General features: G+C 38.0%; 2 protein-coding genes across 3 annotated transcripts in view; both read right to left on the bottom strand.

Annotated features, from left to right (window-relative positions):
• Positions 1-172: 172 nt before the first annotated feature.
• On the bottom strand, positions 173-7,711 carry ccdc152 (coiled-coil domain containing 152). The gene is made up of 8 exons (XM_084934683.1): positions 7,265-7,711; positions 6,756-6,861; positions 6,250-6,318; positions 5,363-5,427; positions 3,295-3,430; positions 2,405-2,532; positions 2,044-2,145; positions 173-883 (listed from the first exon to the last, which is right to left on the bottom strand). Exons 1-8 carry the CDS (start codon positions 7,325-7,327, stop codon positions 755-757), a joined length of 798 nt encoding a protein of 265 aa, XP_084790809.1. The 5' UTR covers positions 7,328-7,711; the 3' UTR covers positions 173-754.
• A 101-nt stretch (positions 7,712-7,812) lies between these two features.
• The window catches only part of LOC146383435 (growth hormone receptor-like), a 32,072-nt gene continuing 22,957 nt past the window's right edge, over positions 7,813-16,927 (bottom strand). For both annotated transcript variants that reach the window (XM_084934680.1, XM_084934679.1), the window contains 7 exons: positions 14,525-14,660; positions 13,011-13,189; positions 11,497-11,675; positions 10,334-10,478; positions 10,062-10,152; positions 9,827-9,896; positions 7,813-9,712 (listed from right to left, as the gene is read on the bottom strand). In XM_084934680.1, the coding sequence (XP_084790806.1) occupies positions 8,867-9,712; positions 9,827-9,896; positions 10,062-10,152; positions 10,334-10,478; positions 11,497-11,675; positions 13,011-13,189; positions 14,525-14,660 (1,646 nt within the window). In that variant the 3' untranslated portion in view covers positions 7,813-8,866. The remainder of the gene's footprint in view (positions 9,713-9,826; positions 9,897-10,061; positions 10,153-10,333; positions 10,479-11,496; positions 11,676-13,010; positions 13,190-14,524; positions 14,661-16,927) is intronic.

Raw genomic sequence — 16,927 nt, 5'->3', positions numbered from 1 at the left:
CTTTCTTTTTTAAAGAAGCTGACAATATGTCACCACACTGACAACACCCATGCTGTTCACACAATGATACAGGAAGTATAAATTGCTGTAGCATCTATTTTATTCTAAACAGAGCTGCAATTTATAAAAGAAAAAGAAGAAAAGATTTGAAACAGAGGAGCTGTGCCCGATGTTTCACTGGATCAACTGAAGTTTTTTTAATACACATTTTCTTATACAGTCTATGATACACACAAAACATTAGCTTATGGCAAGACACTCTGCTAGTTGAAGACTTCTGTCAATTAATAATGCTCAGAACAATAAACCACAGAGAAAATGCATCTATATGAACACAAAGAGAACTCAGTGTGAATTACAAGAACCTTGAAAAAAGGGGGATAAGTACTATTAATGATTTCTTTGAATGAAAACAGATAAACAGATTTACATCCTTGAATCAGACTGCCCTTTCAGCCAATTCATTCACAATCGCACTACTCCATCTACACTTCCTCTCTCCCTCCATCCTTCCCTGCAGGTGTCTAATTGGATTAAATCCTTAGACAGGAATACAGCACGTGTTTGTACTTTCTTTATACTGGTCACCTGCTAGAAGAGCACTGAATTTGCAATTTGCAGTCAAATCTAGTCACACTGGCACAAGCACCAAGTAAATGTCCTGTTAAATATGTAAGATTGGAAATTTCAGAATGCTCTATGGGAATCATGCACGTCCACTGGCAGGTCAGCAGCTCGTTAGCCTCTAAACAAATTAAATCTTTCTTCTCTTTGGACGGCTGTCCAGGATGCTGCTGGCACGCTGATTCTCTTCCAGCTCTTTGATTCTCTGACGCAGGGCAAAAATCTCTTTGTTCTTTTCCTCCTGGAAAAACTGCAGCTTCTGAGAAAAACATAAAAAGACATACAACACACTTCTGAAAACACAAAATCACTGCTGACCTATAAAACACTCCCTGTAAATACTAGCTTCTATTCTTCAGATTAATGCCAGGTAAACGAGTTTAAATGAAAAATCTAGTCTGCCATGTGCTTTGCACTGAGTGGCTGCTGAAGCTGATGGATTTTTTCATTGCTGTTCATGATTTCATGCCTTTTGAAATTATTTTCTTATTCAATCATTTAAAGCCCAAAATGTAAGAAAACACATAACTGAACGGTTTCCCCCCCTAATGAAATAAATTTTGAAATCATAATAATGAAAATTTTGGTTAGCAGTTTTCAACAAAACACACTCAGACTCAGAAAGGTCATTTAAGTGAATTTGAATATTGGATGGTTATATCTAGTGTGCATTTTCTGTATTCAACCAAGGTAGGCAGAAGCGCATCTCTGAATGTAGATGGAGGACGGTCACACAAGGTGACACCGCTGCCATCTAAGAACAGGAACCTGTGGTTACAGTTCACAGGGGCTCCCCAAAATTGAGCAATGGAAGATTGGAAAAATTCCTGGTGTGATGAGTATTGCTCATACCAAACTGGTATACCTAATAAAGTGGACAGCTAGTGTTAACCTGAAAGAGGTGTTTGTGACAGTCAGCATCAAGATTAACTGTGGTGCAGTTCATTTATAGCAATGAACCTAAAGTTGCCATTTCACTTCTTGGAGTTTAATTTATGCTTCAAAAATGATCCAGCTGACACTTTCAGGGTAAAGACATGCCCATGTTAAAAGCTGAGTGGTCAAACAAGACTAGAAAAGCAACGTATACAGGCAGTCAGCCTACAATTTAAGTGGGAAATTATGTCTGTTAAAGCATTACAAAGGCTGATAAAGCTGACATAGCATACTGGGAAGTAGCCTGATGACTTAAAACGTGTAGACTAACAAGATACGATTTCTAGTTAAGACTTAATGGACTTTGCTCTACTCAGTTGTAGTTTCTATGAGAAGGATACATCAGTACATCAGTAACAGTTACACACATGGTGTTTACTCACCTGTGCTTTTGGAATACGGTAAATCACACCAAGACACTCAGTTACAGATTGACAACAGTTTAAACAAGGGGGTGTAACAGGTTCTGTGTGGGCTGCTTACCCTTTTAAAGACACTCTGAGGAAGGTTTGGGCCATGTTGCTGCTGCTGCTGCTGTTGGCTCCACTGAGCTGAACTCTGAACTCTGGCTAACTTTGCACCAAACTGCCAAAAACACACAGAGCAAAACAATGAGCTTGTAACTGAAACTAGACACTCAAAACCAAAGCAGAGTTTATTCTGATTTCAAAGATTTAGACTCCTGCTCCTGCCTGTGTTCTTAATATTATTCATTAAAATCACACACAATTTAAACCTGATTATTAAACATCATAAATATATTAAAAGCAATGACAGATATTTATGTAGATCTATGTTAATCAAATTAAGTATGATGGTTACAATTTCAATTATGTTATTTTACCTCCATCTGTAACTTCAGTAGCTCGTTCTGACTCTCCTTTTCCTGATCTTTTAGTCTCTTCTTCATGTCCTCTAGATCCAGATCCCTTTTCTCCAGCAGCTTCTTACATTCAGCATCTTTAGCTTCCACTGAATAAAACAAACCACAGGCAGATTTCTCTGATTTTGTCAGTAAAAAACTGAGGTAAAGTAAGGAAACTTCAACAGATCTGTTGTTAGCTGTCTGTGTTGTGCAATAGGACTCAAGGACCATAAATTATATAAACAATGTGTCAGTATTCCCTGAAACATTGCATAACATCACCACTCTCACTTATTCTGAGTCTTACAACCCCCTCATGCACTCAATGGAGTGTGCTCCCATTATGCATATAAGAGCTCAAGGCTGTCAAATTGTGAGATAATTTGCTTGATGCTTTGTCTCACTCTGTCTACAGCCATAAAAAGCAATCAATCAACAAAACAAGTGCACGTGTTCACAAAAACATTTTTTAGAATCAACAAAACTAAAGATTTCCTGCAAATCTGAGCAAACTGTAAGTTGTTTGATGCCTTTAACAGTTTCTGCAGAGCTTCCTGATCAGAGTAGCAAGCATGTAGCTAAATAAGAGGGAGAAGCAGCCCTCTGCAGACTTTATTAAAGCTGCACTGAAATGTCTAAATGCACATCATAAAAAGATAAACTATGAAAGGATTTTGTAAGCTGACAATGCTTTTTTTGTGTTGGTGTGTCTGCAGGCAATGCGATTTAGGTATCCCATTTATCAGACAGTGTTTGGAGCTCTTCCATCCTACTTGTTCTCATACATTTGTTGTAGCATGTCAGGGTGCAATGGGTTCATTGGAAATGAACCAGTGTCTCAGTGCACTGAGCACTCTGTGAGGCCTTACATTGACTAAAATACTCCCTGTGGGCATCCTCCGCCTCCCTGCCACACTGCTGTCTTAGATCCTCTAGCGCCCTCTTGTGTCTCCCTTCTTCTGCTCTCATTTCTCTGACCAGCCGCTGAACTTCAGCTTTTCCAACCTGATAACAGCATACAAAGGCTGAAATTACTGCTGAGCAAAGTTTTAGCACAGGCTCCGACAGGCTCATACCCCTCAGATGTTTTCACTTCTAAAGATTTCCTCTCAACATACTGAAACCGAGTTTGATCGACAGCTCTGTCACTTGCAGGCATATTTTTGTATTTAGATAACATTGACACACTTATCATGATTTATTATTATTATTATTACTACAATTAATCATCAAAGTTATAAATTTGGGTAAATCCAAGCATAGCTTCACTTGTTTCATACTTGGCAAAAGAGTGCACTACGAAGCATGTGTGACCTGGCCAGGCTTTCTTTGCCTCTAACAACAGCATCAATAAACGCTGTTGTTGAAGGCAAAGAAAGCCCGTGGCTCCGAAGAGATGTAAAGAATATTTTAAAAGTTGTTGCAGCAAAATGAAACACTGGTGATCCAAATAATGCAGAAAGAAAACTCCTAATCTTGTACAATTTGATTATTATTATTATATTTTACACCTCTGTGCACTCTCAGTGACAGCTTCACTTTACACCTCTTAAACTTTAATCATGATATTTTTAACATCATAGGCTACGCATTAAGAAGTAAAAAGTAATTTCATTATTAAATATTCTGTGACAAAATAGGCTGATCAGTTCTCTAACCTGTCTGCTATTAGCTACAACAGCACAAGACTTTACCGCAAACCTGAAGCATTATGTTGCACTAAATGGGAAATTTCTTTACACTACTTGGCTCTAAGAAAAGTAATTATTAAAACACTTGTACTAAAGCAACGTTTAAATCTGAAACAAACCCAAAGCCTCTGTGAAAACACATTTATGTGCCGAACGCTCTATTGCAAATTTCTGGCACCCTGCTGGATGCAGTTTGCATTGCTGTTCACGACAAAAAAGAGAAATTGATTTATGACTTTTAGATAACATGGTGCAATCCCAACGAATACAACACCACCGCAAACTTCTGCTTAGCCAAACACAACAGATTGACAGCCAAACATGTTAACACCATATTGTAACATCTATACTAGATATAATCCAGGAAAAGGCACCCTTCCTGCCTCAAGGTGTCTTGCATAGAGGCAGCATCAACTACATCCAACAGCAAGACTGAACAAGACTGCCACATTACACGATCAAAAAAACCAAAGGAGAAAGTAAAATGTGCAGGTATAATTCTGTGTTTCTCACTTGACTGACTCTAGGAAAAGCTTTGTATCATTTCTATGATAGATGTTCATCAGTTTAACCCTCTCCAGGCAGGCGTTGCCGATTTGCAACAGTTAAAAACTAACAACCTGATTACCCCACATACATATTTTATGAGTTTTTTTTACTCAGAAGTACCACTGCAGGACTAGCAACAAAAAGTTTAATTTGAGCCTGAGAGGGTTAAGTTCCTTCACTCATTATAAACAGCTGAACAGGTTCTCAGACGTGCTCAGTCCTGTATGCTGAGGTGCTCAGACGTCACTGATGTCGGTCTTCGTGTTTCTAGCACCACCAAACTTATATAAAGTACTGAAAGTACTGAGCCTAGACTGCTTATGAAACACATGAGCACCACCACATAAAGAAGATAAAGAAAGATTCGACCCAACAAGACATGATCTGCTTGTTAAATTTGTATTTTCAAAACTTTGAAAAGAAAAATCAAACACAGAGAGCATATTGGTGGTAAGACCATCTGTGGCAAACAAAAAGTGTCAACTTACAATGGTCTTTAAACCAAACTCTGAACATAACCTGAAAACCTACTCTGGATATGTGTTCAGCATATGTTATTATGGAGATTTAGCTAGGTAGAAACACTCTATGTACCTGATAAACCCTTTAGTTTTGCTTTGTAGCCTAACAGTTTAGGTCTAAGGAGCCAGAGTGATTACAGGAAACACCTGTTGCTTGCTCCTACTTCTGTTCGTACCTCTGCTGTTCTCTCATTCTGCTGTTTCAGATCTGCCATATCATTCTTAAGTCTCTCATTCTTCACTGAAACATGAAAAAGATGATATGGAGTCATTTTCAGTTGATTATCACCCTATCAAAAATATATAAAAATATAAAGGTTTAAAAAATATATAAATTATTTAGTCCTTATTTAGTGCACATCGCAGCAAATTTCCCCACAAATCAGACCATGTAATGCTCAGAGAAACAGCACACAACCCAGACAAGCCTTATTTTCACATTTCAAATGTTAAAGTTCGTGACATACAATCAGAAAAAGACTGAACGAGTATGGCTTGTTTGGAAGGGTTACCGGAACAATCCACATGATTTCTTGAACACTCTTTTTTGGACAGCCAAGACCAAAGTGAAGATGCCTGGCCATGATGCGCAGTGTCACATTTGGAGAGAACTAAACACAGCATCTCAATAGAAACACCTCATACCCACTTTAAGTACAGTGGTGGAGGGTTGATGATTTGGGCTTCCTCTCCAGCATACAAGACCAAATGTGCAGCCATCTCTGCGACAGCTAAAGTTTATCCAAAACTGGATATTGAAACAAGGCAGTGATCCTAGAAGAAAACAATTACTTCAAGTTCTTGCTACTAAAACTTGTTCTACAAACTGCACAGGGTGCACTTAGTCTTTAACACAACATTTCTGCATTCTGGTTTAGTTCTTAAATAAATAACAACACAATATAATATGTCACTAATATGTCACATGTATATACCTCATTTTAAGACCTGCTAAGAACTATTATATTATTATGTCCTGATATGTAAAACTTTAGAGCTGACATAGGGTACCTTTTTTTGCTGTATATATGTGTATGTGTGTTTGATATGTTATTAGAGATACCTCTGAGGTTGCACTGCTCCTGCAGAGTCTGCTGCAGTTTGTTCACTGTGAGAAGAAGGCTATCTTTTTCTGAAAGAGGTTCAGAAACAAAGTCTACTTTCATGCTCCAAATACATATATAAAACAGAAATTAATTTAATAATTTACAGAAAAAATCCCCAAATATTTAAAATGTTTTTCTTCTGTAAAGTGAATCGTTACCAAATCCAGCTTGTTATTAATATCCGCCAGATGGTATTTTTCTATGACATATGTGGAGTTACAATGCTGGATACTGATATGAAATGTGGCTAAAATGTCAAATAATGAGATCAACAAGTTATAACATCTCACTTCATAAAGAGGATGAACTGAGGGCCTTCACCAAGGCCAGTATAAGCTGAATAACGATTATTTTTATGTATGAATCATACAGCACTACTCCAGTAGGGCCCAATGAATGCAAAACCACCAGCAGAGGGAGATGTTATTAAACTGAATGATAGGTTTTGAGCTTTAACACTCACCCTCAATTAGGCTCTTCTCCTTGGTCTGGTAAAACTTCACCAGTCTATTAGCATCCTCCAACATGATCTCCAACATGCTGTTTCTGCCATTAACTTCAGTTATGTTCTGTTTAATAAAGATCCAGAGAAAATACTTTATTCCATAAAGACACATATGCACATATATAATAAAACACAAACAGTCTCAGGTTTATTATAAAGTAAAATCCACATTTACTACAAATGTACGATGTATGTTCATTAGGATTAAGTTTATTTACAGTCCAATCCCTCTTTTACTTACTAGGTTTCCTTCTTATGTTTAAGTGACTAAGAGCAATAAAAAACAACACAAGAAAAAAAGATAGCTGACATCAATAAAAACATTTGAAAGGCTTCCTGTAAAAGTTCATAGATAAACTCCTAGTCTAACAAAGAGGCAGAAAGTAATAAAATGAGAAAGTAAATAGCAGATGAAGTTAGCCTGTTAGCAAGTTAGCTGGCTAATAGGGCAATGTAAATTACTTTACCTGTTCTAGTTGACAAAACTCCTCCAGAAATTTCTCAAGATTAACGCAGTTTAACTTTGTCATATTTTAAGCCCGAGAGCAAGTCAGTATAGTATTGTCTTTATTATCTTCCTCATAAGTGATCTTAACATGACGCTAACAAAGAGCCCAGCTAGTTTGGGCATACAGCTAGCTTACTAGCAGTGAAGCGGTTTCTCTGCAGTGCTATGATGATTTAATATTTAGTAAAATAAATAAATAAAAATCTGCAGTTTATATAAATTTCACATAAATTATTACATTTAAGAGAAGAAAAAAACTGTATATGGTGACAGTTGTTACCATGTTCTATTTTTTTATTATTGTAAATAAAAATATATATATTGTGACTTGTCCCCAATTTAGAATTTTTTGGATATTTTATGATTTTGACTCAGAAGTAACCCATAATCAAGATACTTAGTAGATTGTGGGTTTTTACCAATGGCTGTAGAGTCACTGGTTTTTACATAAATAATGCAGAAAAACAAAACACATTTTAGTTTATTAAGACCCATAAAATCAAAATCTGATTTTTTATTTCATTTATTTGACAATATTTTTAGATTATTGCAATAACCATACAAATTAACACTGTTCATATACCTTTAGCTTTTACATTGTATCAAATGCATATAAGCCAACCAGGAAAAAAAAAAAAAAAAAAAAGAGTCAATGCACTATAAACACAAATACTCACTAAGCAAAATAATTTCAGTTCATATCGTTTTGGCTTTAGCTCTCAAAACTTTTCACAGTTTTTAAGAACACAATATGTGATAATATTATTATTAAACTAGCATCTTACATTGAGCTCCTGTTTATCCTGTCACACATAAATCATGCTTTATTATTATTTTTTAGGAATCAATATGCTGACATACACTGAGCATTTTGAAAAGCACAGAACTGAATGCATTGAGTTTGCATTGAGGCAAAGTTGATCTGACAGATAAAAAAAAAATGTCATTCAAAAAAAAAATCAAAAAGAAGGTTATTTATTTGTTTCTTTTCAAATATTGTCTTTTCATATGTACAATATGCACAAGGACGTGGTGCCTTTAACATTAATACTGATTAAAATGTGAATCTGTAGCATAGAAGGTGTTGCTCGTTAAAATATTGCAGGGAATTGTACACCTGCAATCCATTTTTGTCCTTGTTTGTCTTACAGCACCAAATGACAAAACATTAGCAAAGATTTAAACAAAGAGGACCACCAGGGATGAAAGGAAATTAAATTTTTTTACTAAATCTTATAAATGCAAATAAAATAAATACATGTATACTGGATGGTGCACTTCATAAGCAATCAATATTTACTTTTGATTTTATTCAGGGGATATTCTGACCCCTAGTGGTCAAAAACTGGTTAATACGGCTTTAACAAAGGTGGTTAGTTAAGTTGTTGCAGACCTGGTTTTCGACTGCAGCAGTTTTCGGCTCGAGCGTTCCCTTTTAATGCTTCCCTTTTCCACAATCAGAGTAAAACACATTTTTATTCAGTTCCTTTACAAAACTCTGCCAAACGATGCAGTCAACATTCAACCTCCAGATTTTTAATTTGCACACTTCGACACTGAATTACGGTGTGATACTTCCCAGAAGGTTAGCGGTCAGGTAGCCGTCTGGTGTCGGCATGTTCTTTGGAATTATCAGATGTGGGGCTGGAGCTGAATTTGGTGACAGTAAGAGACTGTTCTGTCTATCAACACCTTCGACCACAGTGTAGACAGGAGCAGGGATTGGTGGGGGCGAGGTGGTGTTTGATTCATGGGGAGGTGACGGAAATGTTTTACAGGGTTCAGTCAGGTCCCCTGTGGATAATTCTGGGCTTGTTTTTCCTGCATTGAGCTCTGAAGTGTAGTCTCTGTGATCTGCATTCATCACGAGGAGCTGAAACTCTTTCTTCTCTTTCTCTACCACAATTTCGTCCTCCTTCTCTTTACTAGGCATTTTCTCCCCCTCAGTCTGTTCCTCGGGTAAGAGCAACACCTTGCCCGATGACCTCACCTCACTCACCTGGGTGTACAAAGTGTCTCTGTCCGTGACGAATGAAGGAAGCTCCCCAGAGTTGCAGCTTTGGATGGGAGAGCTTGGCTCGGAGGTTGCTGCACATAATGTCTCCTGACTGAGGGCAAGATTTGGGAACAGAGGAAGGAAAGGTGATGGTTCTGGGTCGCATGGGAGATCTGGATCGCAGCAGCTTGCGTGACCTGAATCGTCATCTCTGAAGACAAGTGATAGTGGGGAGCAGTTAGAAGTCAGATGGTGGTTCATGAGACAGTCAGTGTCCAGTTCTGTCACTCTGTCGCTTTGCTCTTCAATGTCCAGATCGATGAATTCCATCCAGGGGTCGGAGTTGTAGAGCTCTGGCCTCAAATCAGGAGGACCACCCAGGATTGATGTCAATTCCCTAAGCTTCCCACTCTGTGAGAAAGAAAATATACCAATGCACTTAGAGGCCATCATTGCAATTTAAGTCTTGTTTTTTGTAATTAAGCTAATCAAGCTATTTTAAGTGTCACAACTTTGGATAAGCACCTTGAGTAGTTCAGAGTCAATTCCTTTAATTTTGGGTCCAGGAACAGGAGGCAAAAGGATAACCATCCACCTTGAGGAATAAATAAAAAAAGAATACTAAATTCCACACAATGCATAGAAGAAATTAGAAAACAGTAAACACAATTGACGTCTGAGCCTGTGGTAGATTTTCAAAGTTAAGCAGCCAAAACCGTTTCAGCTTAGCATAAAAGCCTAATAAATCTAAAATGCTTACTTTTCTTGCTGTGATATGATAACCAACATCAGGATTCCCACTAAACACAAAGCACCAAAGATGAGCAAAGCCACCACGGGGAATCTTGAAACTGATGAAAACAATGGACACACACACACACAAAAAAAAAAATCACATTAAACTTCACATAAAACAATGTGAAATAGTACTCAAATGTTAATTCATGACAAATATAAGATGATCTAAAACTGAAAAGTCTTTACAACACCGTTTACACCCGGTTCAAACACTGAGTCAAACAGTGAGTTTACCTTTTGATGGGATGTGAATGAAGACAGATTTGCTGAATTCTCCAAACTCTTTCCCACCGAGCATTTTGCACCGAACCCGGATCTCATGATTGATGTTAGTTTGAAGCCCGTAAAGGGAGCACTGTGTACTCAAAACAGGGTCAACCTGTGGTGAAAAAATAAGGTTTCAAAGTCTGACATTTAGGTTTCCTTTGACAACAATAAAAAGATTATTACCAAAATCAGCCAGTGTGCACGCTCCCCAAAAACTTTTTGAAAATGCATCAGAGCTCGATGGGTTAAAAACAACCCCCAAAACAAATCATGCTGGATATCTGTACTGATATGTACTGGGATAAGGTGCTAGGAATGAAAGGATGCCACATAATTTGATGGAAATGAAAATGATCAACCTACAGAGGGCCGAATTCAAAGACACATCAAAATCAAAGCAGGCAAGTCCATTTTGCCAAAATTCAACTGCAGCAACTCAAAATGATACCAGGTAGTTTGTATGGCCTCCATGTGGTTGTATGCATGACTGACACCATCATCATAACGAGATGATGGATGGTGTCCTGGGGGATCTTATCCCATATCTGGGAGTCACTGAGCTCGAAGGTGCAACCTGACAGTGTCAGATTGACCAAAACATAACTACTGGATTTAGGTCAGGCGAATTTCGGGGCCAGTCAGCGGTATCAATGTCAGGCCCACAGGCTACCCTCGTGACATTTCTGATTGTTTGGTTAGAGACATTCACACCAGTAGCCTGTTGGAGTGCATTTTGTACCTCGGCAGTACTCATCTTGTATTGATGGCCATTGCCAGAGGTTGGACTACTTGTGCAACCTCTTTAGGGTCCAGGTATTGCCGCATGCTAACAATAGTGACACTGACCCTAGCCAAATGCAAAAAAAACCACAACTGCAAGCAAAAAAAACAAAAAACAAACAAATAGGACGTAAAAATGTTAGTAGCCTCCACCAGTAAAACAATTCCTGTTATTGGGGTTGTCTCATTGTTGCCCCTCTAGTGCATCTGTTGTTAATTTTAATAACACCAAAGCACCTGAAACTGATTAACAACCCTTCTGCTATTTAACTGACCAGATAAATACCCCAGAAGTTTGAAGCGCTACTTTAATTTTTTTGAGCTGTGTATTAGATTCATGACACACCCACCATTTCCCACACACTGGAGCTGTTGTCACGGTGCTGAACTTCATACTGCAGCTTCATCCACCCTGTCTCCACACCTGAAGATGGAGGAGGCTTCCAGCTCAACAGTATGTCATAGTGGATGCCAGTGAAACTCACATTCAGCAGCATCCAGTTCAGGCTGACAGGAGGATCCGGTTGCACTGCGGAACAGAAGGTCACTTTAGAGCACTTTTTCATCAGTAAGGGGGCTGGTGTCAGGAAGTCTTCCACTGGACTGAACTAATTAATTTGTTGAGTAATAACAGACTGATCCTTACATCACTGTCCTCGACTGTCTCTTTCACTGCCTACATGAAAGCAAGCAAAGACCAGGACATTGCAAATGATTGCTGAACTTGTTTTTACAAAGCAAATGGAATACATGCACTGCTGTAATCGCCTCTTCTTGGAATTTGGCTGCAAGTCATCCTGAAGCAAGATTTCAAAACCTGACATCAAGCCTTTGGTCACATTCGGCCCAAGAGAATTAGTGAAGTCAGCCACTGATGGCTTGGCTCGCCGTCAATGTTCAGATTTAATCATGTTGAAACAGGAAGAGTTTTTCCCAAACAGTTGGCACAAAGTTGTAAGCACATTGTTGTAGATATTTCTATGAAAAATAGGCTTAGATTAAACAATACAAAAAAGGGGGGGGGAGAAAAAATGTTATGAAACTATCAGTAGATGAAAGTTATGTGTGCTCTGTGCTCTATAAAGATCCTAACTAAGTGTTTTCACAACAGTAAGTGAAAAACTTTGAGCTGCACGAGGCATTAGAGGAAAAGCTGGAAGATATGTCTCTTCTCTATTTTTTAAATGTTCCATTTATTGGCCTTTAAAGCAGACACACAGAGAGAAGAGGTGAGAGATATGCCGCCTGGCGGGGTGACGACAATAAACCAAACCTTTCAGGCTGACGGGTGAAAAACTGCATCCCCAGTTTTTCTTTTTGAGGAATACTGGATGTGTAACAATTTAGGAGTGGAGGATAACGTAAAGTGACAGATTATCAGAAATGTAGCAAGGCCTTGACCATGTAAGCGAGTCTCATATACAAGCAAGAGCATTTTATAATCAATTCTGCAGGACAGTAGAAACCACTGTAGCTCTGTTAAACCTGTTCTGCAGCTCCTATGAAGCCTGAACAATATGCAAATGCTAAGACTCGTGGGAGATGTTATCCATAATTGCACAGGCAATCATAGGAGGGATGACCTGAACTTTGGCCATAACCCTTTATGTTAACCAAAAATTCCCTTTTTGAAGTTTTCTCTAGCGAATTATAAGAAAAAGATCAAATAGAAACAAAATTTTGTAACAAAGCTCAAAAGTATTGTTCACCCCTGAAAATGTCATATAACCACCTCGCGTACTTGTGATGCTGTGACAGTTAAAAGTGGTGACAGTGTAACATGTGAAAACTTTACAACTGTATCTTTTTATTAGTCTTTTCTAACATAATAATTTCAGTGTGTGCAAAGAGGCAGTGAACTCACCAATGTCATTAACAAAGAAACCCTTCTCATCATAGAGGATGGTCTCATCCCTGGAGCGGAGCTGGACGTTGTAATATGTCCAGACCGAGGTGTGGTTCTGATCGAAAAAGCACTCGTTTGGCGTCTCGTTGCTGTAGTGAGGACATTCACTCCAATTTTTAGAAGACAGAAGAGGGGGTCTGAATGGTGGGGCACAGGATCAGTGCATTAGTCAGTTAAGAAATCCATGAGCAGTGCAAGGTCACAAAAAAAGGTTGTTCCCATGTATGCATGAAATGCGATTTCATGGTAATCTGCAGATAAGATTATGACCTACCCTGCTAATAAATGGCATTTTGTTCTGAGGGGAATTATAGATAATAATGAAAAGAGGCAGTATGATTAACTAATCTTTTAAATATTCTGTTTGAGTTTTGAGGAATAAACAACTGTGTTATATGAACTCATCAAGTATGACATGTATTTAAAATTAAAGCAATTTATCTATTTTTTCCTAGTTTCACAATCAAGCAACACAGCTGATAACACATAAAATACAGCCAAAGGATTCATGGGTCATGAAGGTAGTGCAGGTCGGCCACAAGAGGTCGTTCATCATAAATAAAATAATAAATAAAAAAAAATTGAACTAAAATTCTTACTCCTTATAAAATTTTCCAATTTTAAAGAGACAGAACTATATAATTTTGAAGGGTCGCATCTTTTAAACTTTTACAAATCTTCATAAAAATCTTTTGGAATAAACTTGTAGGTTTAGATGCACTTCTCTGACTGAACCAAATCTAATTCTTATTAGATTCTACAGGATAAAGTCCTTACATTTAGATGCAAATTCTCATGAAATATTTGTATTATAAAAAGACACTGGAATAGTGAAACGAAACAAAATCAGAAGATTTAAACAAACTGGGCTGTAACAGACACTTTAGAAATAGCTGGTGATAGTCTGGAGATGGATTGGAACTGGGATTTTCATTATTCCTCTTTTATCTTTTTATTGCATTTGCTGACAATTAGAAAATTTACTTTCCCTGTGTGAAAACGTGTGTACTTAAAAAGAGTATTTAAGGCAATAAAGCGTAAACTGCCCGAAGTTAGGCGTGTTAAACGTTACAATATAAGCTGGACTTTGCTTTGTCAACAGAGTGAATGTCTGCACCATAAGTTTAAATTTTACGCATTGGAGGTATAAACCCAGTGGCCCTGATTGACCTAAGCAGCTAAATGATGGTTTATCTACACATAAAGTGTTTCTACTGTGTTTTTGCTCACTTAACAGGCTAAAAATACTTCTGTTCTAATACTTTAAAATCATTTCAAAGGCTGCAAACAACTGGCGTTTTCCTCACACTACATACGTGTAGAAACTCTTTAAAGCTGTGCTTAAGAACCTGCAGATGTGCGAATGCCTGTACAAAACAGGCACCTATGACCCATGTTTTTCTTCTTTTTTCCCCTTCCTAATCTTTCCCAAAAAAGCACTCTGGTAGTGATGAGAGATCTTTTCTTCTTACACATTTCTAAAGTAGAATAAGCGGAGAGCTCTGGGATCAGAGAGATTCTGGAAAGGGCCAACATTCCATCGGCAACGGAAAGTCATCATGTCTGGGGAAGCACAGCCAGTGAGGTGTGGACGTCTCTCAGAGAGAACTGAAGGAAACAGGGAGAGAGGAACAGAGGGGAAGATTACACATAATTATCTTTAATACAGCAAATATCTACTTCTCTTTTCTTTTCCTTGTTGCAAGTGTTATAAAATCTTGTTGCTTTTGAGGATTGCAAAGATACACTTCAGTGACAAGCTAATAATGGTAATCTAACTCCACTGAGGAGCGCAGCCACAAGGCGAGTATCAGCAGTTTCCTGGAAGTCATTTTATTGCTCTTTAAGAGAAAGCAGCAGCTGGAGAGTTCAGTGCCACGACGCTCACGGAACAAGCTATTTGCTTTTGCCTTACCTAGAAACACAGTTACACAGAAAGAACCTCCGGGAATCTGTTTTACTGCCTGAATAAACACGAAACACGTGTGCAGAGAGCACATTTCTGCAGTTTCCTTATGGTATTCTGTCCCAGATCCTGTCTGTGTGAACTGTGATCAATGCAAAGGTGAAAAATGTGAGCATAATGTGGTTTAACTGGTCTTTTCTGTACAGAATGAAGAAAAACATATTTAATGCAGAAACCAAAGTTTAAGTGCTGCATAATATTCAGTGCATACAGTTAGTAATTTAGCACTGCTTCTTTTTCTCTTCAAGCACTGATGTGCATGCTCAACACGTTCAACCATAAGGTCATTTTGCCCCTTTATTCAATGCTTTCTGCAACACAGTAACATAACACCACTTTAAACATTTGTTTAAACAATACTGATGACGCCAAATATCTACTGCACTCTGCAAGATATGCGTGGGACTTTTCTTGTGGTAGTCATAAAAACTGATTTGGACTTGGCTTGGCAATTTGATTGAATGTGGGCAGTTTCCAAAACTATGTGGAAAAGATTAGCAGTTTTTTTTTTTAACCCTAAAGCACAAATGTGTTGTTTTTCAATTTACTGCAAATGCTGAACTCATATCAAAATGCTGTGTATATGTTCACATTCACAATTTATAGTTATGCAAACATTTAGACACATATATTTAGCATATATATTATATAGAACCTTTCTGGGGATTTCAAAGTACTTCCCAACAGCAAATAACAAATAAAAAGACAAATATTAAAACAGAAGAATGTGTGTGCCGGTTCTCAGTCATCCAGGTCATGGTAGTCTAAGGAAAGAAGGTTAGTCGACTTCTTTAAGTTTCCTGAAGTTTCACCTCTCATCCAAGAAGCTTCCTCAGTTCTAAGTCCAGTCACCTTCTTTCCAAGCTCCTTAGATCTACTATGACGAGCTCTGAAAGTGAACACCAGGGCCTTGAACTAACTTTCAGTGCAAAGATGACACCAGAAACTTTCAGTATTATCTGCTGTATTTAGCTTTAACTAAAAATCCACTAAGTCTGTCTGAACCTTCACAATACGTTACTGTTTAAATGAATACATGCTCCTCTTTACTTGACGTTGTGGCCCCTATAAAGGTAAAATGTTTGGAAGCTGCTCTCAGCCATGGTTAAATGACTCTTTACGTGCTCTACGACACGTTTGCCGCCAAGCTGAAAGACGGTGGAAAAAAGATAAGCTCCAGGTGTTTTTTGATATCCTTCGCAGGACCCGCCTGGAATTTCAGAAATCTGTTAAGTTGGCTAAAGTGGCTTTCCTGTCGGCTGTCATTACAAATAACAGTCACAATCCACATTTTTTATTTAAAACTTTTAACTCATTGATTAATCCCTGTCCTGAAATGCCTAGACTGGCTTCCTTAGCTCTTTGTGAAGAATTTTTAAATCATTTTGCAGGCAGAATCTTATCTCTAAGAGTCTTGCACCCCCCTGTGATGAGTCAGGCCCCAGCTTTACGATGCTCCACTAACCTCAATCAGTTTCATCCAGTTTCGCTCCCTACTCTTAAGGGTATAATTGATCACCTAAAACACTCAAACGCTGTTCATGACATCCACCCGTCTCGCATTATTAAAGATGGGTTTAACGTTATCGGGCCCCGTATTTTATCACTAATTAGCCTGTCATTGTTATCGGGCTGTGTTCCGGCTGCTTTTAAACATGCTGTAGTGCAAACTATACTCAAAAAGAGCTGCCTGGATCAGAAAGATCTCGCTGACTTTAGACCTATTTCCAAACTCCTGTTTCTGTCTAAAATCCTAGAGAAGATTGTTCATTCCCAACTTCAAACTTATTGGGGAAAATTTTCAGTTAATTTAAAAAATAAATAAATAAATTGTATTTAGCAAAGATTCGGCCCAAGGGTAACAAGTATAAAGAGAACGGCATAAAACCTAGCACAGACCCCTGGGGGA

The sequence above is a fragment of the Perissodus microlepis genome, chromosome 7, assembly GCF_051167445.1.
Source record: "Perissodus microlepis isolate ML-2025 ecotype Zambia chromosome 7, ASM5116744v1, whole genome shotgun sequence".
In the NCBI taxonomy this organism is placed as follows: Eukaryota; Metazoa; Chordata; class Actinopteri; order Cichliformes; family Cichlidae; genus Perissodus; species Perissodus microlepis.
The sequence above is the reverse complement of the archived record's forward strand: the minus strand, read 5'-3'. Positions and strand labels throughout refer to the sequence as shown.

Bases quoted from the DNA above. Each gene is read 5' to 3' on its own strand.
- ccdc152 (XM_084934683.1), bottom strand. From the start codon at position 7,327: ATGACAAAGTTAAACTGCGTTAATCTTGAGAAATTTCTGGAGGAGTTT. The intron at 2,533-3,294 runs GTAAGGCCTCAC...TGTTTTATTCAG, and splicing joins CAGGGAGTATTTTAGTCAAT to TGGAAGCTAAAGATGCTGAA. The intron at 2,146-2,404 runs GTAAAATAACAT...TGTTTTTGGCAG, and splicing joins TACTGAAGTTACAGATGGAG to TTTGGTGCAAAGTTAGCCAG.